The 25852-nt window shown below is 40.5% G+C and overlaps 1 protein-coding gene across 3 annotated transcripts in view; it reads left to right on the top strand.

Moving 5' to 3' along the window:
* Positions 1 to 25852, top strand: part of Large1 (LARGE xylosyl- and glucuronyltransferase 1) — a 535843-nt gene that overhangs the window by 443418 nt on the left and 66573 nt on the right. For all 3 annotated transcript variants that reach the window (XM_059264258.1, XM_059264259.1, XM_059264260.1), the window contains exon 9: positions 2304 to 2429. In XM_059264258.1, the coding sequence (XP_059120241.1) occupies positions 2304 to 2429 (126 nt within the window). The remainder of the gene's footprint in view (positions 1 to 2303; positions 2430 to 25852) is intronic.

Below are 25852 nucleotides of genomic sequence, written 5' to 3'. Positions count from 1 at the left end.
TACAATTTGGTTTAGTTCATTGTTTTTTTCTCAAACAAATTCTCAGGATATACTTCAGGCTGCCTTGAACTAGCAAGTCTCCTGTCTGTTTCCCAAGTTCTGGGATGTACATGTATATGCCACCATGCCTGGATTATGAGGTTCATTTTGGATCACAGTTTAGTAGGCTTAACCCACAGTTGGTTGACCATATTGCTCTTGGTCTAAAACCATAAAACTGGCGAGCACATGGAGGATCATATCTGCTCGCCTCACAATAAGGACATCAAAGAAGACACTGGGTCCCCACAATCCCCCTCACATGTGTTCTTCCAGTGACCTTAAAACTTTCTACTAAATCCTACCTATCAAAGGTTTAAAGACCTCCAGTGATAATCCAGCACTTAAAACCAGTAGTTTAGCACATGGACTTTTGGGAGAATATCCCAGACCCCAAACTACAGCAGACCTGATCTGTTTTTCAAAGACTCCTGTTAATAATTGGATGGGTCTCAATTCATTGGTTCATTCATACACTCAGTCAAAAAATATTCACTGGACATTGTATACTAAGACATGTACAAAGATGACAGGTAAGTAAAGCACCTGATTATTTTCTTTATTTACTTTATGTGTAATTATATTTTTCCTGCATGTATGTCTCTGGACCTCGTGTGTGTCTGGCACCCATGCAGGCCAGAAGAGGGTGTCAGATGCTCTAACTGAAGTTTACAGTGCTTGTGAACCTTCATATGGTTGCTGGGAATCAAACCTGGCTTCTCTGGAACAATAGCCAGTGCTCTTAACCACTGAGCCATGTCTCCAGTGATAGGACCCAGGTTCTTTACCTCACAAAGTTCATTGTTTATGGACTCAGACTCACAAGTGGATAACAGTCTGCTCTGTGAAAAAGCATGAGTACAATCTTTACCATCATTGTGGAATGTACCTGCTCCCTATTGTCCCAAAATGCCATGGTTATTTCCGAAATATTTCACATACATCTGAAAAGCAGCATGTAATGTGTAACCTAAAACTGTGATCCTAATCCTGGTAGCCCTCAACTCAAGGCAATTGCATTTAAGCAGGAAAAACAGACCTTAAGCAGACAGTCTGAGAAGACCCTCCAACTCCAACAAATGATTAATTAATATTTGTTAAAACACATGTATCATTTTGACTGGGAAAGGCATGGGGTCTGTTTTTTACTTCAATTCAGGATCACTCACTTGATTTTACCTTCTTGTGATGTTGCTGTCCATCTTGAGTTGTGAAGATACTCTCTCTGGGTTTTCTTCATTTCTTCCTTTCCTTTCCATCCGGAGTTCATGCCTCATGATTCCTTTGTCAAATTTCAACAAAGTTTTCAAATACAGAGGAACCAAGAAAATCTGCAAGGTTATATAACTGTTTTTTCTTTCTCTCTCCTTTTTTAACTGTTATTATTCAGTATTTCCCAAGGAGCCAAAAACTGATTTCCCTTCCTAAGCAATGAGATACAGCATAATGAGTGAGTGAAAAACTAAAATAAAACAATGCAGGTGCTGTCTAAGACCTGAGAGGAAACTTGTCTGCTGTCCTCATATTTCAAGTCATGTAACAGTGACCTGAGTGTATCCCCCAAAGCTAACATTTGTATATCTGTGTCAAGTGAGGATAGTTTGTTCAGCCATCTTATGCCATAAAGGCCCATAATTCACCTTCCAGCACCACCTGTCAAGTAGCTGGCTAATAAGTGGGGCTACATATTAGGTTTGGAGGGAGCTCAAACATGCCTAAAAAAAAAAATCCTTCCTAGACAAGTTGGAGTAGGAGTTTAAAATAGGGAGTTGCACTCTAGGTGCTACGGCCTGCAGAAATCCAAGGAGCATTCATCACCAGGCCAACCTAAAGCCCTAAGAAAGAGGTACTAGAAATGAGGATCTGTAGTTTATCTCAACCCTCTGGATAAGTTGAGCCACATTGTTTCCTCTCCAGAAGGCTCAGGATAACACAGGGCTCCCACTTAGGATGAGACAAGGGGAGGAAAAGGGAGTTGATTTATTTTATGATAGCCAGCATGGGAAAGTCATTCCCTATCTGCCCCGTGTGACCTTGCTGGATGATGGCCAGCTGGACTCATAAGCACTGAGTCAATCATGTTGGTCTGTGACATTCCCTTGTGCCTATCCAGACATTACCCCTTGGTTCCTGGTAGAAAGCAGTCAGGAAAACTCTCCACAATGGGAGCAGTGCTATGCCCAGAGCAGGATGTTTGAGAGATGTCCTCCTGTAAGCTAAACCTGCCCACTCACTTGACTATGTCCTTGGCTTTTATTCCACAGGATATTTTCAATGCTGTCATCAAACAAAACCCCTTCCTGGTGTATCAGCTCCCCTGCTTCTGGAATGTACAGCTATCAGACCACACTCGCTCTGAGCAGTGCTACAGAGATGTGTCTGATTTAAAGGTGGGTCAAGAAGTACCATGGTGGGATGTGGTTCATATCTTCAACATAGTCCTATCATGAACATAGGGAAGCTGGGTGTGGGGATTGGCAGGAAACAGTTTTCTGTAAGCCTGTGGGCATGTGGTGGAAGATGTAAGGTCCCAGGAGAACAGAATGAACATGATTTTCCTCTGTTGACTCTTTTCTTTCACACTCCTATTTGGGATTCCTAGAAAGCATAAAGCCCCCAGAGTAAAGAACCAGCTTGTATGGTTTTTCCACTTTCAATATGCTGCCAGCTGTTTTGGTTCATTCCAAATCCCAAAATCCATTTATTTAACTCAAGCAAAAACATTTGCAGAGAGGTCCACTATGTGCCAGGTGTTGTAGATGGGATGTGAATCACTTCCTGCTTCCAGGGCACATTTGTAGTAAAGGGCAGAGAAATGTGGAAGGAAACTGGTATAAATAAATACTGCAGGAGCCATGACAGGTGTAGGAGTGTCAGGGTAAAGAAAGCAAGCACAATGTCTCATTCTCCTCCAGGAAATGGGACAGGGACAGAAAAGCTTTCATTGTGACTTTCTTAGTACCAACAACTAAAGCAGGCCCCACTTTAAGAAGACAACAGGGCAGGATATATTGGCTAGTGCTGTACATAATGTCACAAAACAAAATATTCTAATTGTGGCTATACTCAGCACCTATGTATTTAGCCTATGAGTCTATATATTGGATGGGGGTTCACTCATTTTCCCTGACTTAACCAAGTACTGTGATTAGCTTCAGTTCAGAAGGGTGATGCCTAGGATACCTCAGATGTCCTCCAGGGTTCCCAGTATGATGTCATCAAGTTAAGCTGATATGTTCTCAGAGCAAGGCAGAGGTGGAAGGGGAAGGCCTAGTATACAGATGGAAACCCTGACTTGTTGTTGCTAATGACTCACTGTCCAACATGGCCAAAAGAAAAAGTATCTCAAAGCCTTGCTTTCCTCCAACATTTTCTACCTTATTTCTTGAGGTAGGGCACATACTGAACCTGTAACTCACTAATTGGCTGGATGGCTAGCCAGAATCTTCCTGTCTCCACCTCCCAGTACTGGGATTACAGGCACATATCACCATGCCTATGTTTTTGGTTTTTTTTCACATACATACTTGTATATACACACATATACACACACAAATAACCAAGTGATTTGAATTCATTAAGGGTATATATAATAATATCTAACATATAATATAATATAATAATATAATATAATATAATATAATATAATAACATACAGGCTCAATAATATCTATTTGCCTGTAATATTAAATCTAAATGAGGAATTGGTAATTAGTTTGCCAGATTCAAGAGAAAATTATATGCAGCATCTGCTCTTTACAAGAGATAGGCTTATCTAATGCAAACCTAAAGTGTTGACAATAACAATAAGCAAAAATATTATCAAAAAAGTACCCAAAAGAAGCTATACTAACTGTACTGATACTAGATAAAGCATTAGAGAAAGAGAGATGGGCCCAACTGAAAATATCAAACTTGCCAGGAAGGTACAAGCATCCCAAATCTGTATGTATCTTGTGCAGCAGCATATATGTTTTTAAATGTATAAGTGTGAAAAATATATTTACAATTGCATATGTATTTTAATTTTTATTTGTATGTGTGCACACCCAGCTCATTAAAACTCTAGAGAAATAAAAGGACAAGCCTACTATCTTAGTGGAATGCTTTAATGTCCCATTTTCAAGCATGAAAACAGTTAAAAAATAATAAAAATACTGAGGATTCAAATGACAGTTGACATACTTGATTTATTGGGTAAATAAAGAGGCTTGTGTATACAGAATATATGTCCTTATCAGCTTCACAATCAACACTTACCATGATGTAACCATGTACTAAACCATAAAACAACTCAGTACATTTTAAGAAAATGATATTTTATCATAATGCAACAAAATACTTCAATTAGAAGCCTTTAAAAATAAGATGAAAGGCATCTAATTGATTAAAGTTGAGAATTCTTTCCTACATTCCTTATGGTTCTAAATGGTAATTGTAATTGAAACTGAGAACTACTTAGGGACTAAATGAAATTGAAAACAATCTATGTCCAAAAGTAAGGGAATAACTAAGCATATGGGAGAAACCAAGAAAGTCTGAAAATTAATATACCAAGCTTACAGCCTGTGATGATACACAGTGAACATGAGGATAAATTAAAAGGAAATAAAATGCAAGACATAAGGAACATAAGAGAAGAAACTGGTTAGCGAATTGTTTAATAAAGTCAGAAATTCCTTGTTTGGAAAGGACCAATAAAATCAACAACAGTCTTCCAGTACTTGTCAGACAAAGAAAAGAAAACTCAACAGACACTGGATAGCCGGCATAAATTCAGATGCATTGGTTCATTTCTCCACAAGTTTTTGAGCCAATGATTTTTCTGAATTCTAGGTATACAACAAAGATTAAAGTTACCAATCTCTATCTCACAGAACTTTCAGCTTGTAAATACTACAGAATTATAGAAAGTATCCAAATGCAATCAACCTTATTTTAATACATTTGAAAGCTTATATGAAAAGAAAAAAATCCTAGAATCTATAATTTACCAAAACTGATTTCAGAAGTCATATATCTGGATTATCTTCTATCCATTAAATCTTCATATGAGAGTGGGTAGGTATGGCAAGTGCAGGCATGGTATGTAGATACATGTGGTGTATGTGTGTCCCATTGTAATGAAATTATTACTGTCCATTTCATTTCTTAAGTTCAAAAGTTCAAAAAGAGTTCTAGTACCATTCCTAAAATTTCCTCTGAGCACTCAAAATCAGGGCCTAGCTTTTCAGCTGCCTGTAAGTCTGTGTATCGATGTCAGAGTCATAATGACTCTGAAACAAACAGCTCCAAATACAAGAAGTCCCATAACAAAAACTTTTCAGTTCAAGCAAGTCTCTCTGAAACTTTTGTTCTCAACTACCACTGCATTTTACAGTCTATCGCCTTCTGTAGCCTGGCCACTCCCCGACTAGGCTAGAGAACTTCACCTCACAGCCACACGGGCTCAGGGCTCCTTCAGCTGCCATGATCTAAACTGTGGCCTTCCCACAGAAACTCCTGCTTTGGAAGAGTCCCTATTACCTGCTTCACTGATGATCCAAGTGCTCAACAAACCAGGTCCCTGCCACAGATCCCCCATCTGGATGTGTCTTAGCTGCTCGTCCAGCACTGACACCACTTCTCCAGTCCTGGAGAAGTCCAGGCTGGTCTCTGCCGTCTCCACTGTTCACTGCTGCTCTGCTCACTGTTCACTTTTCCCATGATGTGGCATCACTGCTGGGCTTTCCAAGCTGCTGCCTACCATTTGCCTTCCTCATGGCTTAGTGTGTCAACTTCTAACCATGGCTTCTTTACAGCTGAAAGTGTGCAGACCTTCGCCACTAGTGCTGGTCTGCTTTCTCTGGGTCTTAGCGTCTGCTGCTTGGGAAGCTATGATGTTCCATGGGTCTCAGCATTGGACACCTGGCTGCTACTTTCTGAAGTTGGCAGTCTCTAGAGCTGCTTCTTGTTGTTATTGGTGGCTTTTGGAACTGCCAAGTCTGCTAGCGACACTACTTTCTGCATCCCAGGTTCCTGTTCTACTCTAAATGACTTTTTTATTAAACCTTCATCATATCCTTAGACCTAAAGCCTATATGTTCTAAACCTACATTTTTCTGACTAAATCTCTGACCTACATTCTATAGGACAGCTATATAAACCTTACCCAAGTCTTATTCAAGCCTACATAATAAACTTACATTCTATAAACCTTACCTAAGTCTTACTTACATTCTATAGGTCTACTTTATAAACCTTAACATCTAGAAGAAATCTCTTAACTATTATCACTTTACATATAGCAGAACTAACTTAACACTAAAGCAAACATGTATAAGGTATTTCTTAACTCCTAGAAAGATTTTTAGCTAAATTATTAACAAGACCAGAAGTATGCAAATCATTTCTAAAGTTCAGAGGTTATAGTCAGCTTTGGTATTACTCTAAAAGTTCTTGAGAGTTTAAAACAAGAGTCTAATTTGGCAATGGCTCTCTCAACCCTGGGATTTTAGTGAGTACTGTCACTATGGGGTTATAACACTTGTTGCTAGAGAGCTGTAACATTCTCAGGACAAAGCCACACCCCAAAGTCACCTTTCCCTCCTGAGCTCTCTCGGCCATTCCAGAACTGGCAGAGATGAGCTCATCAGCAAATGGTTTCTAACTAGAGGCTGTCCCTTCCCCCAAATTCATAACAGCTCCCCTAAGTGCTTCAATTCAGACAAGCATTTCTGTTACAGCAGAACTTTTGGTTTGCTCTACCAAAAAGCTTCCCTTCAGGCTGAGGGTGAAATTACTGTATTGAACTGCTATAAAACTCTTAGCAAAAACTCCTTGTGCAGCTATTAGACAATATAAGGAACTGTTTCAACCCTGCATTTATACTACATTTCCCAGAACGCCTTTCAGGTACGCTAGCAACCTTCCAGTTCCCTTTACAGGGTTTTGCTTTTGCAAAGGGAGATTTCTCTTTCCTAAGTTTGCGTTAGGATGCCTGCCCCCCCTACACACACACACACATTTAACAGGTATTCATCAGACCCTGTTCCCAAGCTTTGCATTCATTTGTCCAAAAATTCAGGCTGCGGATTATTGCCTGAGGCAAAATTCCCTCTAAGCTTGTTCTTCATTGGTACTGGGTCAGTGAGGGAAATGAAAGTACTTGAAACAAAAGTTTTTTTCAGAAACATCTTTTTAGAATTTCCCTTCAGGACAGTTCTCCGGCCTGTCCTGCCTCAGCTTTTCAGGGTCCCTGATGCTGCAGCACAGCCACAGTCAAGAGGCTCAGCTTTACTGCTTTATCAGCAGCTTCTCCCTTCAGGGAGGAATCTGCCTGCACTCTCATCAGGCCCTTGCCTCAGGGAACTTTCCAATCAAGGTGAAACTAATTTTTGTCCTTACAGAAAGCAAAACTGAGAAAGAAAGTTCTGAAAGGCTTTTTAGTTTTTTAGAGAGAAATTAAGTTTTTCCTAAGAGAGAGAAAGACCAACAAGTTTTCCCAAAACTTCTGCTTCCTGAACTTTGGCCAAGAGGGAACTAATTTTGAGGGTACAGTGTTTCCACACAGTGGTAGCCTCAGCAGAGTGAAAGTTTTCTCAGACACTGCTGACAGAGCGGAGGGTTTTGTCTGCCTCAGGGACAATTCCCCACCACTTAGATCTAGACTGTCCCGAATCAATGCCCACAGGCCAAAAGCTTCCATGGGAGTCTTTCCTCTGCCTGTTAAGCTTTTCTTTGATAGATATTTCCTCTGATTCTTCCCCAAGATTTTGCATTCATAGCCCCATAGTTAGGCCTATCTTATCCTACTTTACCCTAAGCTTTTTCTTTCTGTATTCCTAACCCAATATTTCTATTTTCTTTTTTTTTTAAAGATTTATTTATTTATTATGTATACAGTGAGTATTCAGCCTGCAGGCCAGAAGAGGGCACCAGATCTCATTGTAGATGTTTGTGAGCCACCATGTGGTTACTGGGAATTGAACTCAGGATCTCTGGAAGAACAGCAAGTGCTCTTAACCTCTGAGCCATCTCTCCAGCGCCCCCCCTCCCATATTTCTATTTTTTGCCTTCCTTAATTTTTATAGATAGGAGAGAGAGACAGAGAGAGAGAGACAGAGAGAGAGAGAGAGAGAGAGAGAGAGAGAGAGAGAGAGAACACCTACTGCAGCATTATGGTATTTCACTGCCTACCCTATACACCCTAGAATAAAATACTGTTGCCTTCATTTTTCAGTTCCTCATTGGCATCCCTACACTCACAACACCCCCTCAATCCTTTCGTCAAGTTCTAGGGTTATTTTTTTCTTTTTTGTCCCTTTCTTTGTCTCTGTTCAGTGGCGCCTTCTGTGGCAGACCAGCCCCCACATTTATTTACCTTATTGACTCTTGAGGAATAAGGAATAAGAGACAGTTAGAAATAAAAAGGGAAGAGAAACAGAGAGAAACACAGGATAGATTCAGGTTGTCGTGGATCCTTATCCACCAGCCCAGAATTTTATTCCAAATGTCTATTTATAACAACACCAAGGGGTGGAGCAAAAGACCTCCCCCGAGCACAGGTAAGTGCAGACCATCTCAGACACCTGCACTCAGGCCTGTAGTCTAATCATCCTTTCCATGCAGACCTGCTGGGTAAAGCCACTAGGAAACCTAAAAATGGGCTCCAACAAACACCCCCATCTGGTAGTTAATGTCACGTAGTTCACAACTTCTTGCAACTCCAGCTCCAGGAGATTCTATGCCTCTGGCATTCATGGGCACCCCCTACACACAAACACACACACACACACACACACACACACACACACACACACACATTATCAAAAATAAATGAAAATGAAAAATTTTCAAAAAGATAAGATACATTGTAACTAGCATCATGGTTTTTAGAATGTATGTCTTCACACATTCTAAGCAAGAGAATGAATGAATCCTTCCCTGAACTGCAACCCCAGCCAGAATCAGCTTCATATCTTCCTTTTAAAAATTTAAACATGCTGGGTGGTGGTGGCGCACACCTTTAATCCCAGCACTCGAGAGGCAGAGGCAGGCGGATCTCTGTGAGTTCGAGGCCAGCCTGGGCTACCAAGTGAGTTCCAGGAAAGGCACAAAGCTACACAGAGAAACCTTGTCTCGAAAAACCAAAACAAGCAAACAAACAAACAAAAAAAACTTAAACATTAGGCCGGACAGTGGTGGCACACGCCTTTAATCCCAGTACTCGGGAGGCAGAGGCAGGAGAATATTTCCAATTTTAAATAAACTTTTCCAACAATGAGGAAAAGAAGATCACTTTTTTATCTCATTCTGTGAGTTCAGGTTATCCTTGATTCCCAAAATAGAGTTCTATGACATGAAAATTACAAGCTAATTTCCTTTGTAAACATAGATATAAAAATCTTAAGCAAATTATTAGCAAAACAAGTCTGGTCATATAAAAAATAGATAATATGTCATGGTCAAGTTGGGGTTATTACAGTAAGGAAAAGGTGATTTAACATCAAAAATTCACAACTGTCATCAGCTTATTAGTGAAGTTAGTGAGAAACACTGTGTACTCCCAAATGGATATGAGAAAGTTATTTAATGAAATCTAAATACTCATTCATGTTCTAAACTCTCACAAAGTTGGTAACTAGTTAAAAACCTTGTGCATATGGAGACCAGAAGACAACAACCTCTGGTGCCATCCACCTTGTTTTTTTAGACAGAGTTCTTAGTGTGACCTGAGGCTATGCTAGCTGCCCAGGAAGCTCCTGGGATCCACCTGTCTCCACCTCCCTAATGCTGGGATTGTAAGTGTTCACCATTATGCTTTTACAAAGGTGCTGGTGATTGAACTCAGGTCCTCGTGCTTGTACTACAAGCATGTTACCAGCTGAGCCATCGCCCCAGTCCCAATAATACACTCTTACAAGCAGTGTGTGTGTGTGTGTGTGTGTGTGTGTGTGTATGTGTGTGTGTGTGTCTGTTTGTGGGGATAGCAAAATTAACAAAATATACTGGATAACTCAAGAATGCACATGTATCTACAGGCATATGATAAGTGAAAAGGTGCCATTCCTGATCATCTCAGAAAGGATTCAGTATCCCACAAGTGAGATACCATGTTCTCCATATGGAAGAAAAAATTAGCACAGACCCTGTATCACACAGAGATTCATCTCAAAGTTGGAGGTGGGGGTGTAAGGCTTAAAAGCAAAAGGTAAAAAAATTTAAAAAAAAAAGATAGAAAGAAAGAAAGAAAGAAAAAAAGCAAGCAAACAACAGAAAACTCTTACTTTAAAACTTGAGAGATCAGTAGTCCTAGGACCTCAGAATAGGGAGGAATTTGTTCAATAAGACATGGGGGTATCCATGCTGGGTCAGCTGACTGTCAGTTTTAGCCTCAGTTTACTTTCTTTTTTCTGTTGGCCAGGTGCTTTGATCTGCTGACAGGGTGCTAGATTATCTCGCATGTGAACTACCCTAACGTATCTTCTGGGACCGTCATAGCCCTTTCCTTTAAAGTGCCAGGAGAACGTGAAGAGTGTTGCAAAACAAAGGGCACTCCCTGGATCCCTTCTGTTTTCTCCCATTCTTTGCCTTGTCCACACCTAACACAAAGCAATGGACTTCTTATCATGAAGTTTGGCCAAGGTTTCTGTTTGCCTATCATGGACGTAATGGCTCTCCTTCTGCAGTTGCATGCCATTCACTCAAAGAATGTTTAGTTAGATTTCCAGTTCCATGAGAAACTCAAGAAATATGAATGCTCTTGGTAGCCAGCACAACCTGTTAAATTCAGTGCTTACTGTTGTTAACTGAGCTGCTAGTATCAGAGCCCAGGACCTGGCAGCCCTAAGTTAAACCACCTACCATCAATAGGTCACTTAAAGAAAAAGGAGATTATTCAGTGTGGCCACATTGGGAAGAGGATCAAAGAAGCTCAGTGACACTCTCAAAGTCTATCTTGGAGGTCCTGAAATGAAGTTTAGAGATTATACATGGCCATATTCAAGGCATGGCCTTTCCATCATCATGGACTGGGCTCCAGGCTCTTCTTAGTAATATAACAGATTATCAGAACTGTGTGAATCTCTTTTTAGGAGAACATGACTCTCTGACCGGCACTGGGCTCCCAGCCTTTTCTCTCCCCAGCATGGGATTTCTCAGGAAATTCCAATTTATTGGGGTTCACTGTTTGAATAGTCTCATAGCCAAAGAGAAGGACACAGGGTCTCTTTAGAACATCTTGGTTCCTACCAGCGTAATTGTAGTATGTTGGAGCAGACATCCCCTCACATCCTACTGGAATAAGCTTCTTGGCCTTCAGCATTTTGTCTACCCTGGGTGACACCACAAAATGCTGACACTTTCCTTCAGAAAACTTCAAACAGGAAAAGTGTTTTCATGCCAGAAACATTGGGGCCAAGCAATTCTGTAGATTTTAATGACAGTTTCAGTTCTTACTAGCTCACTTACTTGAATAAATTACTTGCCATTCCCAGGTTCAGTTACATTCTCTGTAAAATAGAAGCCATTATTTTTGGCCTGTTCTTAGCCACCCCCACTTGAGTGTTCAGAACAGTACACTTGACTTTACCTCCTCCATCATTATGTTTCAAAACCTTCATTCTTATCTCTGAAGCTTGATGACTCAGCCTTCCCTGACTTAACTTATAAGAGAAAGGGGGAGCCCAAAAGAGCACCTTTTCTACCTCCTCATGTTTCTTTACCAGGAACACAAACTCAGGAGAGTCCAGCAAAGGAGCTGGAGAGAGTTTGCTGAACTTTCTCTTGGTTCTCAGGTCATCTGGGACAATTACAGAATAAGGTGCTGGCCAGAGATGGCCTAGTAGGTAGAAGCATTTGCTGTGCAAGCCCACAAACCCCACCTAGTGGGAAGAGAACTGACTCCTGTTGGTTGTCCTCTGACATCTTCATGTGTGCTGTGGAATGAGCGCACACACACACACACACACACACACACACACACACACACACACACATTATAAATGCACACATCCATATACAGGGTAATGATAAATAATAAATCATTTTTTAAAGAATAATAGAAGGGGCTTATCCAGTCATAAATGTGATTCTCAACCCTATTCTTTCCTCAGCCTCTGTCCTCCCCTAGTTAGCACCAAACTGTCCTTTCTCTCTTTCTTTCATGTCCTATACATACCACTTTCCCTGCATTGTTTGTGCCTCTGAAGCTAAGCAAATATAATGTCATATAAGAAAGAGTGGAATTCCAAACACAAGTGAAGATTAGTGAAGTTGATACTGGATGGGCAAGCTACGGGGCATGCAATAGCAGCAGGACCTCCTATGTAGCATGTGCTGACCTTGAGATTAAGAGGATGTGCTTTTCAAAGCAAGCTAGCAGACAAAGCTTCATCCTCAAAAGATGAACAAAGATTTCCAGTTACATTAGATAGGAATGGACTCTAGTAATGACCTCACTTATAGCCAGTGAGAAGATTCTTAGTCTTGAAATTAAGGATCCTACAGAGTAAGACATTTGTAATACCTATCCAGCCAGCTAAATATGACAAAGCTGTTATTTAAGCTCTCCTCTTACTGTCCTCAGAACCAGAGTTTCTTCCTTTAATGGAAAGGGCTGAGTTTTTACCTGAACATATTTTCCAAAACAAACACATTGAATTGGTAGAGTTCAAAGCTGTAGATTCAATCCAGCGTCACAGAAACTAAGCATGGTAGTACACCTATAATTCTAGCACATGAAAGGTAGAAAAAGGAGAATTAGAAGTTCTGGTACATGGCGGTAAGATCTAAGCCAGCTTTAACAAATAATAAGAAGAACTTCCCATTAATTAGGAAATGATGGAGCTGTAAACCCATCTCAGTAGTCTTCCAGAGGACCTGAATTCAATTCCCAGTACCCACATGGCAGCTCTATTAATTCCAGTTTCTGTGGAATCTGATGCCCTCTTCTGGCCTCGGTGGGTACTGCACACAGAGTGTGCAGCCACTCATACAGGCAAAACAGCCATGCACATAAAATAAATTATATTAAAAAATTAACAGGAGATGATGATCTTCCAGGATGATTCTATTAGACTGTTAACTGTGAACCCTCTTTGGAATAAATTAATTTCAAGGACTAACTCACAAAGAGATGCTTCACTCAACATTGTCTTCCAAAGAGAACATTTTAATTTTAAGCAACAGACCCAGAGTGTGAACTGTAGATCCTGATCTATTCATAAATTGTGAACTGAGTACATCAGAAAGGAAAATATGAATGCAGAAAAGAAACACTGAAAGGAATCATGACATCTACATGAGAGAATGTAATATCTTCCTGAAGGAAATGCATAGCATCTATATAAGAAAGTAGCCTATAACTCAAGTTTGAAAACATTTATAACATTTAAAGAGATGCCAGCTTCCACATCTTTTGAAGAAAATGAGGCACCTATGTACAATAGCATATTGGACATGCCACTGCCAGGCAGACAGCAGTGAGAAATGAGGAGGAGAATCCAAAGAAAAGGTAATAAGTATGATGAATGGTAAGACTGACTCAGTAGAAGTAGTATGGATTGAGGGAGAAAAACCAACTGATTCAGGGAAGAATATCTCAAGTCTGGATTTACCACCTTCTGGACTGACCTCTTTCATTTCTGGCCAGCTCCTGATTAACATCATTGCATGACTTTAGTGTGGGGCTTCAGGTATTTTATGATCTAGGTGTTACATGGCTGAAGTTAGGACACTTGAGTCTTCCCAGGTAAATAGGAGGTGTCATCCCCACTTCAAGTAGCCTGCTTTGGTTGCTGTTTTACTGTGACTGGAGCCTTGAACTCTCTCACACACCCAGAATACCTTGTAGGTATTCTGGCATACATATCACTCATGGCTGGCCAGGTTGTGTGGCCATCATTGATGTGTGTGTGTGTGTGTGTGTGTGTGTGTGTGTGTGTGTGTTCACATACGCCTACATGGGCGCATATACACATGTGCACATGCATGCAGAGACCACCTGCCAATCTCTGATGTCATTCCCCTGATGCTATCTACCTTTTTCCCTTTTTTTTAAAGACAAAGTCTCTCATTGACTTCAGGCTTGCTCATTATACCAACTAAAAGACCCCACCTGTCTCACCTTCCTCATTTTGGAGAGTATAGACACATCATTATGTTCAGCTTTTTTTCTGTGGTTCCAGGGATCAGAGTCAGATATTCCTGCTACATTGTCACACCATCTGTCATCAAATTCCTTATCCTATGTCTCCTCATCTAGGCAAACAGCAATCATTATTTTGCCAAAGTTTTGTAAAATTCAGAGAGATAGCACACAATGTAGTTACAACAGAACTTAGAGCCATATAGAAAACCTGCTAGTCTTACTATTTAGAATTACTAATAAAAATCAATGTTGAAATAATTTTCAGTTAGCTGTTAGGGGAAGTATGTCAACATATTTCTTCCCATTCATTTGTCACAACTCTGATTTTATATAGAGGGAAAGAAGGACCCAGTGACAGGAAGTGACTTACTCAAGGGTAAAAGAATGGGTTGGTGGCATAGCTAAAACAAGTGTCCAGATTTGATGCCATATGCTCTAGCACCATGCTGAAATGGCACATAAAGAAGACAGGACTTTGATGATCTAAGTATATGTTCTTTGGTACTCAACTCCCATCTGTTCCTCAATCTTTGGTAATTTCTGGAGCCTAACTCCTTGGATTTTGTTGACATAAACTCTCTGCCTTGGCTTTGGTACACACAGCTGATAGAAATCAGAAGTAGTTATTCCTAGAAATGTCAGCAACGTTCCTGGAGATACAGTGATGCACCTGAGAAATGTATCCTACTCTAGCATTTTAAGAGGGTATATGTAAACAGTGTTAAGAGCTGTTGATGAGATTCCTTTAAAATTGAGGGCTGCTGGGGTTGGACAGGAAAGACAGAGTTCTGGGAACTCTATGTGACCTGTTGTCTTATAAAGCCCTATAGTGAGGAACCTCATTGATGTTGTTTATTCTTGCCATTTGCCAGCTGTGCTCTGTCTCAGCACAGAGAGAACTCTGTGATTGCAGACTGCATTGTGGGACAGGTTCTGTAGAAGCCAGTGTTAGACACACTCCTCACGTAAATCTAGGCTCCATGAAAAAGAACGGGGTTAAAATAGGGAAGTACAATATTTGGTGATTGGACATTGAAACACTAGTTCCAAGGGTCTACACTAGGGAATGTTTGGTTCTCGACCTTAGGGGGCTTCAGAAAACAAGCAGGTTGGGCAAAAAGTAGTCTGCAAAGATCTCCCTTTTGGAAATTAGTGTAACTCAACTGGCTTTTGGTTTACAGTTGATCAGGGAACAGAGGAGAATAGTCAAGGCCAGAAAACCCTGTTTGAGTTTCTAGCTGTAACTAAGGACTAGCAGTGGCATATCCAAGGAAGCATTTGGAGCTCCAAACTGCCCTCAACCAGGGCCTCAAAAGTAGACATGCAAATCAAACATCTGCTAAAAATAGATCACTGGAAAACTCACTTTCAAATGCTTCTTTGACATTTATAACTTTATCAGGTTTAAACATAAAAACAAATTTGCATATTAATGAACTGGATGTGGTTATTCATTTTTACATACAGAATTAAATTGTGGCTGAATAATTTGATAGTGCAGGATACAGGGCATTTTGATGTTTTTCATAACTAATGGATATTTTTGTTTTCTGATGTTCAGTGCAGAGAACACCACTCTACATAAATACACAGTATCCAAAGGCAGAAATATATGTAAATCCGTTCAGTCTCTAGTGGACATTCTGTTCTGATTCCAAATCAAAATTCAGACTTGTTTATGATGCATCAGTCAGCAACTCAAACACCAATTTTTCTATATTTTTATTTTTTAAGAATTTTATATATGCATACTATATTTATATCACTTACTCTCTTCCTCCCCCTTCAACTCTTCTCATGTCCCCTCCACTCCCTCTCAGATGCACGTGTGTATGTGTGTCTGTGTGTGTGTATGTGTCTGTGTGTGTCTGTGTGTGTGTAGCATTTTACAGTCCAAACCTATACAAATTTGATACTTACATGCTGAGGAAAGATGATAGGAAAATATTTTCTTTAAATCTATTTTCTTTAATCTTTGTTTGCATGAATTAAGCCACTGTTTCTATGAGAGCAGACATCTTTGTCTGTACAGTAAAAGCAGCACAAGGGGTTCATAGCATATAGTAATCTTGAATCTGAGTCAAGCTGGGTTAGGCAATGTTCATTAATATTACATGCTGTGGTGGCATGGCAGGGCAAAGTGGGACTCATAGGTACTTAGAACCAAGATGCAATGTACTCATGCCGTGCAACATGGAAGCCTACTGCTAGGACCAGCACTTTCCACTCCCCACTACCACCCCTGTACATAAGTATAGGGCTTTGACTTAATTTTTTTTGATCATTGTACATTCAGAAACCTACTATAAACTATGTTCTTCAACCCCCAAATTCGGTTGCATAACCCTATGTTAGATTGTGACAAACTCTCAGGTACCCCAACTGGTAAACTGTGTGCAAACGACTGAAGGTTCCCAATTAATCTGAGAATATAGACAAGTTTAAGGCTTTAGTTCTGCTCCCCAAAATATAGTCAAACTAAAGTGAGCTAAGTCACAGCAGGTAACTTCACAATTTAAGGACTACTTTCCAGAATCCAGGCAAGGGGTGGCATAAATGAGCACAGATGATTAGAAAGTGACAGTGTCCAGGAAATGACAATGTAGGTGAGTGGAAAGTAGGGCCATAGGCAAGCAAGAGTTCTTCAGGCTGTGTGAGGTCCTCTCCACCATGCTGAGAGTTGCAACTTTAGCTGTGAGTTGCAATACCCAAATATCTCTGATATGACCTGTTACCATACAAATTCTTATCACTATACATTAATATATTATAAAACAAAGAAAATACTCTGACTGGGCACTCTGCATGTTGAATGAGGCACTTCAGCTCTGTGCTGAGGGTGGAAATTCCACCATGTTCCTGGGTTCCTGAGTTCCCAGGCTCCAGCTGGCATAGCCACGCCCACAGGGAGTCCCATTGTATTCCAGCAGTTAAATCATCTACCCCTGGTATAAAAAAGCAGGAGGATGAGAGTTGTTCAAGGTTTTTCTGACTGGGTTCCAGAATGAGTGATCAGTTAACAAGCTTTTTGTTTTGGCTTGGTTTCTTAGACAAGGTCACTACTATATAACCCTTCCTGCCTGACCTGGAAATCTGTATGTAGACCAGCCTGGACCCAACACACCGAGTTTTGCCTCTCAAGTACTGGGATGAAAGGCATGCAGACCCAACACACCCTGCTAGTTAATCAATTAAAAAATACCATGAAATCCAATGACAAAACAGTGAAGAATTTCATAGAAAAGAGAAAAAAGAAAGCAGATAAGTTTTACTTTATTATCTACTTGGGTCATTGTAAGTTAATATAGTAAAATAAAATCCTTTCATGCATAAAAACATTAGTATTTTTGGTACAGCACAATCACTGAAATGCTTCATTACTTTCAAGTGTTTTTTCTGCACTTGCTAGTATGGTGATCAAACTTTGAAGCATGTTATACAAAACACTTGTTTTTAGTGATTATCATTGGAGGGCCTTCCTTAAAATGCAGAGATTTAAATGTGAAGAAAGTATATTGTTGCTATGCTCATTATGTATTTCTCAGATTTATTTCGTGTGTGTGTGTGTGTGTGTGTGTGTGTGTGTATGTGTGTATCTGTGGTTTGTGTGTGTATGTGTGATGTGTGTGTTTTACCTTCATTTCTATCCATATACTATGTGTGTGCCCAGTGCTCACTGAGCCCAGAAAAGGCCATCAGATAGCCTGGAATTGGAGTTATAGACACTTGTGAGCCACCACATGGATGCCAGGAATTAAACCCAGTTCCTCTGCACTAGCAACCACTGCTCTTAACCACTGAACCATCTCACCAGCCCCATCTTTTTTTTTCTTTCTTGTTTGTCTTGTTATTTATTTAATAGTTTCATATGTGGGTAGAAGATATTCTGGTCATGCTCAATGTACCCATCCTCTTTTAGCTTCCTTCCACAGCCACCAACCCCAGTCCTTCCAACAGCATTCCTTTCCACTATCATGTCTTTTTGTTATTATGTTCTGACTCCTTTAGATTAACCAACGCACCATTATTTTTTTTAATTCTTTACATTGTCATATAGAAATGATTAGAAATATTAGAAATGATTATGGTATTTTCAAGCAAACTTATGTTTTATCAGCTTCCCCTCCCCAACCTCATCCAACCTCTGCCTCCCCCAATCCCTTCTTGCCTTTTTTAAGCTCCTCCCCTAGTCTCATTTTTTATAGCCCATGTGCCGTTTTGCCCACCCCATCACCTGTTTTTACTCTTTCTTTGTCTCCTTTCTACTCTTTAGGTTTTCCCCACATTTACACACACACACACACACACACACACACACACACATACACACACATGCATGCATACACACACGCACGCACATACATGCATATGTACACATTGAAGGCTAGGAAGTATATATGAAAGAGAATGTGCACTTTATGTCTTTTTGGGTTTGGGTCACTTCACTTAATATTATACTTCTCAAATCTATCCATTAGAACTCCTTTTGAGATACTGCCTCGCTCAGAGCAGTATCATCAAGAAATCTCATAACAGATGTTGCTGAGGACATGGGAGAGGAGAAGCCCTAATTCACTGTTAAAATTTGCAGGAAAATGGATGGACTTAGAAAGGATAATATTAAACAGAATATTCTCTTTTCACATGTATTTTTCAGCTCTTTTCTCCCCAAGGCAGGAAAATCAAATGTTTTCCTGCTGGATTTCATCATCATTCCAAAGAGACTTCTAAGCTTTTTCCATGGAGTTCAGGGAAACTTTATCAAGCCTGGCTACCACAAGCTTTTGAACAACAACAAAAATAAATACCCCTACCTATGGGGCCCTATATCCATGTGATCTGGTTTGAAATCACTTGCTAATCCCTGGTACTAACATTTAGTACTACTCAAAGCATAAAGCGTGTGCAGTGTGAAGTTCTTTCTTCTTTGCAGTGGTAGTTAATCCATTTTTAAACATCCTGAGAATTCAGTTTCCTTGTGAATGCTTGTTTAGTAAGCTACCTGTTTCCAGGTTTTGTAATAGAGAGAAGATGATCTTATACTGGGAGCAGAAGTATGGGCTCAGCTACGTTACTGTTCGTGTGAGCTCTTCTTCATAGGTGTCCTCAGCCATTTTTTTCTTGATAGATTTTTTTTCATATATATATATAAACTTTTCTCTAGAAGAATCTAAGGCTATAGAAGTAGTGCAAAGTCCTGCTGTCTCCCATCTGGTTCTGTTCTGCCTCCTGTGATATCTTTCTTCCAGTGGCACATTGGTCAAAACTAGTGAACCAGTCTTCATACACTAGTAACTAACTGCTAGTAACTAACAAATCTTTGGGCTAGAAAGAGCCTGAGGTTCATGTATTGGCCTAATGTGTGCATATATTCTATCCATTTTCCCCGGGCATCTTTTCTCCTTGGTCTCCCTGGCCCTCAGTGTCCCAGTCTTTCCTGGTTTCTTGTTACTGACCCAGTGGTTTTGTGGAGAGCTGCTTAAGGCTTTTCTGTCTCAGGAGGAGACACTGAAGTAAAGTGTCCTCCTCAGCTTATCCCATCAGAAGGAAAATGGGCATGGCTAGGGACACTAACTAATCTACACAGTGAAGGCCATTTCTACCAGTACTATGAAATTGCTGTTTTCCTCTTCCATACTTTATTTATAAATGAGTGACTACATCCACCCTACACCAGAACTTGGGGTTGAAGAAGAAAGGGTAGTATCTGTATACATTAATTAAGATTGTTCTACAAAGAAATTTCATCATTTTTCCTTCATTTATATTTATATATTTTCCATCATTTATTTACATTCACATGGACTAGTGCATATTCACTTTATACTTTGGATTGTACTATAAGAACCTTTTTAAGGTGTTCACTTTTGAAAATTATCTTAATTTGGTATTATCAAATAATATAATTTAATATGCTAAAAATATCTAACAGTATGAGTAGGCGAACACTTCCCTGGCATATCAAACTCCACTATACTTCACTATTCATTACTGTCTGCATGGATCAAGTTACATATTTGTGTTCAAACAACATAGGGAATCAGATTCTCTCTCCCATCTCCACTTTTTTCTATCCTTTTTTCCTTCTTCCTTTCTTTACTTCCTTTGTTTTCTCTGTTATGGATGGCAAAATGACTTGAGGTAGCCTCTAGCCAGTATGCTATTCAACAAGTATCTACTGCATCTTATTCTCTTTTAACCACTGGTTGCGCAGTGGTGAAAGAAACAATGCAGACCTTTCCTCTCCATGAATTTATGTGCTCAGGAACACAGACCTCCAAGAAGAAAAAAAATGGTGGCTTTTGTCACTGTGTGTAGTATAATGGACTATGTGGAAATCAAAGCAGCATGGTGCCAATGATTCTGAATGGCAGAGAGAAACCATTTTTCTTTTGATGACTGTACAGAAAGACCCTGTTGACCATTCATGGTAAGCAAGCCTGCAATATGCCCATCTCAGTGTTTTTATGAATGATAAGGACTGGCTGGTTGGTCAGTGAGTCATATACCATGACTATGGCAAGTTGAGTGTGACCATGAGAGGCACAGGAAAAGGGCAGGATCCAGTTCTAAAATGAAGGGCAGTAGGAAGCCACTGCAGAAGAGTCCTACTGAGAGCAGCTGCCTCTCATAGACTGCAAGCAGTGAATCATGTGGTGTGTACTCCCAAGGGCATTTCTGACATTCAGCCAAATTGACAGCATCCCCCTGGACTCTGGTTGCAGATGCCTTTCAACCAGCCTAGTGAATCCCTCTGCTGGAGCTTCCATACCTAGCTCCAGTGGTATCTGGGCCTCCCTCTTCCCTGTCCACATCAGCACATACTACTGAGAGGAACACTGGGGATTCTGCAAATGTGAATACAGTTTCAATAATTAATTCTACAGAGACAGGTAGAGTAAAAGGCTGATTTTCACTCACAGACCTTGCATTTGATAGTCTGCAAAGAAACAATATGAAGGAAGTAGTCTGAGAATTAGTATAGCTCCTGTCCCCTCTCTGCCATCTGCGTTCCAACAGCAGTTCTTCACATATAACAAGTCCAGTTTAGATAGACTTTAACACAGTTTAGAAGAAAAATAAAAGTAACAGGAAGAAAGGGAGGGAGGGGAGAGGAAGGGAAGCATTGCCCATAATGAACACTGGCTAATCTATCTGGATCTGAGGATTCCTGATGTTTCCAGCCCTGAGTCTTAGAAAAGGTATCCATTTTCTTAGTGTCATTTTTTTCTTCTATCCAAACTCAACCACTCAAACAGGATAAGAACAGAAGTTACAAAAGAAAGAGCAAATGATAGGGCAGAGCCTAGGATTCATGCACCAGCCTAACATCTAGGTTTTTCAGACAAAGGGACTAAAAAACCAGAGAGTTGGATTGCTCTGTCCTCCTCTCATGGGTGATGGTGTATTTTTTTTTTCTGGGAAGTACTTTTTTAGTCTTTTTTTTTTTTAACTGGGACTTGAAAAATATAAAAAAACAACAGAAAATAATGTGCTAGGAGGCAAAGTATCTTAACTGCTAGGATCTCAAACTGGACCTTGGTAGAGCATATATACTGCAAGAAAAGTCTTGGTGTCAAGAACATTGTTTTCATTTCACAACAATACCCCATGTCATAATTACTTTTCAAATATTATCATAATAAAACACCATGACCAAGGCAGCTTATAAGAGAAAGCATGTAATTGGTGTTATAGTTTCAAAGGGTTGGAGTCCATGATGGTAATGTAAAGGCATGGCAACAGGAAAGGCTGAACACTCAAATCTTTATCTGCAAGTAGAAGAAAGGGAGAGAGAGAAAGAGACTGACTGGGAGCACCTCCCCAGTGACACACTGTCTCCAGGAAGCCCATGCCTCCTAATCTTTCCCAAACAATTCCATCAGCTGGGGACAAAATATGCAGATATATGAGCCTATAGGGACCATTCTCCTTAAACCACCATACCTAGTGATTGCTAAGACTGAAAAGCAAGAAAAAATGAGGTGGAGAGATTAAAGCACTGGAGCAAACTCACAGACCTTGATCGGGCCTCACTTTGTACATAAAGTTGGACATAATCCAGTCTTGTATTCCAAGACTCAAAAGTCCAGGCTGTTTCACAGAATCATTTTAGCTAGTATGGAATATCATAGTAGAGTATGTATAGCCCATGTATGCAACAAACATCTCCCCCTTGCTCCATGGTGGAGAACAATAAATATGGCTATAAAATTTGTTCACCATGGTTCAAAAATATCAAATAGAAAAATCTCAGAAATACGTTTTATGCTGTGCACAGCTCCAAGTAGCATGATGTGATCTCATGCTGTGCCACATGGTCTCCCACTAAGTCCTAATTTGTCTGAGTATTCACACTTCGTATACTACCGGCATACTGGTTCTTTAGAATCAATCCAGTCATCAAACATCAAATCCATTTTTTTGGTTCTTATACTCATGTGACCCTTGTTTTGCTTTACTATGTCCCCAAACCATGAGAGCAGTGAGTGTTTTAGGGAAGACTTCAGTGTATAAAACATAGAACAATAGATTGGGGATATAGCTGAGTTGGAAGAGTGCTTGCCTAGCATCCAAAAAAATCTCGGTTCAGTCCCTAGCACCACATTAAAACAAACAAACAAAAGTCGTGAGTACATGTGTATACATACATACATACATACATACATACATACATACATACACCAGCACTCAGGAGGTAATGGTAAAAGAATCAAAATTTTAAGGTCATCCTTGGCTACACAGGTAGTTCAAGGCAAGACTGTGCTGCAATGAGATCCTGTCTCAAAAAAAGAAAATTAAAAAGTAGAAAGACAAACTAAGTACCATGTTATAATGTTATAAATGTTACAAAGCATATAACTAAAGATATGGTTCTATCCATGTTGGTATCAGAATGAGGACAAGTTCTCTAGAGAACAAAATCCAATAGTTATGTCTTTACCTGTATCTACCTCAGCCTTTTCTTGCATAGAATCAGCCTCTGAGATTATAGAAGCTCTCAAGACCTGGAGAGACCATAGTCTCGTTCCTGGAGAACCAAGAAGGCTGGTGGGATAATTCAGTCCAAATCGCAAAGCTCAGAACCAGGAAAGATGATTGCATAACCCTCAGTCTGCAAGCAGGAGAAGGGTGCACCAGTCCAAGCAAGCAGAAAAGGGAAGGCAAATTCTTCTGCCTCTTTTCCTTTTGTTCTATCCATATCCTCAGTGGATTAGAAGATGCTCATCACATAGGAGAGGGACATCCGCTGATAAGGTCCACTGACTTAAATGATGGGGACATCTGGAAACATTCACATACCCACAAATAATGTATAGCTAAGTATTTATGCAGCTAGAGTTTTCGTGCCTGGCCCACAGTCAGGACAAATCTCTCTCAACTGCCATTCCCACAGCTGCTCAGACCCAAACAAGTAAACACAGAGACTTATATTGCTTACAAACTGTATGGCCGTGGCAGGCTTCTTGCTAACTGTTCTTACAGCTTAAATTAATCCATTTCCATAAATCTATACCTTGCCACATGGCTCGAGGCTTACAAGCATCTTCACATGCTGTTTGTCATCATGGCGGCTGGCATTGTCTCTGACTCAGCCTTCCACTTCCCAGCTTTATTCTCCTCCTTGTCCCGCCTATACTTCCTGCCTGGCCACTGGCCAATCAGTGATTTATTTATTGACCAATCAGAAACACACTTGATATACAGACCATTGTAGCTAGAGTTTTCCTGCCTGGCCCACGGTCAGGGCAAATCTCTCTCACCCGCCAGTCCCACAGCCACTCAGACCCAACCAAGTAAACACAGAGACTTATATTGGTTACAAACTGTATGGCCGTGGCAGGCTTCTTGTTAACTGTTCTTACAGCTTAAATTATTCCATTTCTATTCATCTATACCTTGCCACATGGCTTGTGGCTTACCGGCATCTTCACATGCGGCTTGTCATGGTGGCGGCTGGCATTGTCTCCCTCACCTAGCTTCCTATTCTCTCAATTCTCCTCTCTGTTAGTCCCACCTATACTTCCTGCCTGGCCACTGGCCAATCAGTGATTTATTTATTGACCAATCAGCAACACATTTGACATACAGACCATCCCACAGCACTTCCCCTTTTCTTTTCTTAAAAAGGAAGGTTTTAACCTTTACACATCTCCAAAGTCAGCTTGGTATATTTGGGAATTTGGGCATAGCTTCTCTTACTACTTCCTGCTGGAGGGGGCGCTGTAACTTATGGGGACACAAAGAATATTTTAGGATTATGGAGTAGTCCATGAGGGTATATCGTCTGAGCCAGTTGCCTTGAAACGGTTCTGGATGTTGGATCATCTGGACCATGGTGTCATCGGAGACCTTTCAGGTGGTCTTGGCTGTTCAAACCTGATGTATCTTAATCTGGAACAAATTCATAGCCTCTGGCTTTCTGTGGAAACAAAAGCAGAGCCTCCTTTCCAAAGCAACATATCCTTACATCCAAATTTTGAAGTCAAGGTACCTTTAAAATATACATTTTGGCATAACAACAGCTTTTGTAATCAAATGTTTTTCTTCAGTTACGAATATTAAAGAGAACATAATCCAGATTCTCTGTGTGGTAGTCATCTTTACGTGGCTTATTTTTTTATATTAGCTTGAGCCTATTGTTTTAAACTGTAGCCTTCTAAGCCTGAAACGGCACTGGTGCTATGGCTGCTGGCTCCACCCACTTCAGCTTCCCAACATGGCGGCGGTATGTTTTTCGCCAGCTCTGGGAGCCATCAACTCTCAGAAATAGTGGGTCTATGCTTCTATCAAAGCAGCGTGTAGCCCAGAAACCTCTTTTTTTGTTTTATACTAGCAAAGGCTAAATCTACCACACAGCTTAATGTGCCTCTTGCAAAGGCCTCAGTCCCACCATACTGTAGGTCCAGCATGCACGCCAGGAACCCGCCATAGTAGCTCAAACACGCAGGCTGCCGCTAGCTTGAAAGAGACAACTAGGAGCTGTTTTTAGCTTTGTTTTAGAATCTTTTTACTCAGGTTTTAGGTGGAAACTCTTGCCCCACGTTGGGCGCCATTTGTAGCTAGAGTTTTCCTGCCTGGCCCACAGTCAGGGCAAATCTCTCTCACCCGCCAGTCCCACAGCCACTCAGACCCAACCAAGTAAACACAGAGACTTATATTGGTTACAAACTGTATGGCCGTGGCAGGCTTCTTGTTAACTGTTCTTACAGCTTAAATTATTCCATTTCTATTCATCTATACCTTGCCACATGGCTCGTGGCTTACCGGCATCTTCACATGCGGCTTGTCATGGTGGCGGCTGGCATTGTCTCCCTCACCCAGCTTCCTGTTCTCTCAATTCTCCTCTCTGTTAGTCCCGCCTATACTTCCTGCCTGGCCACTGGCCAATCAGTGATTTATTTATTGACCAATCAGCAACACATTTGACATACAGACCATCCCACAGCAGACCATCCCACAGCATATTTGGGCATCATGTCACCCAATAATAAAATCAACTACTAAATTGCTGCTAACACCTTTTGTCTCATCCATCATCTGCAGCCAGTATATTTCCTTTCAGTATATTGGTAAATAAAAGGTTAAGTATATTAAGAGTCAAAAAGAAGTAGAGAAAAATCTGAACCAAGTTCTTTTTTGCTCAAGGACTCACTTCTGATTATTAGCACTCTTGCTCAG

The sequence above is a fragment of the Peromyscus eremicus genome, chromosome 5, assembly GCF_949786415.1.
Source record: "Peromyscus eremicus chromosome 5, PerEre_H2_v1, whole genome shotgun sequence".
NCBI lineage: Eukaryota > Metazoa > Chordata > Mammalia > Rodentia > Cricetidae > Peromyscus > Peromyscus eremicus.
This window is presented reverse-complemented; position numbering and strand designations above follow the sequence as displayed.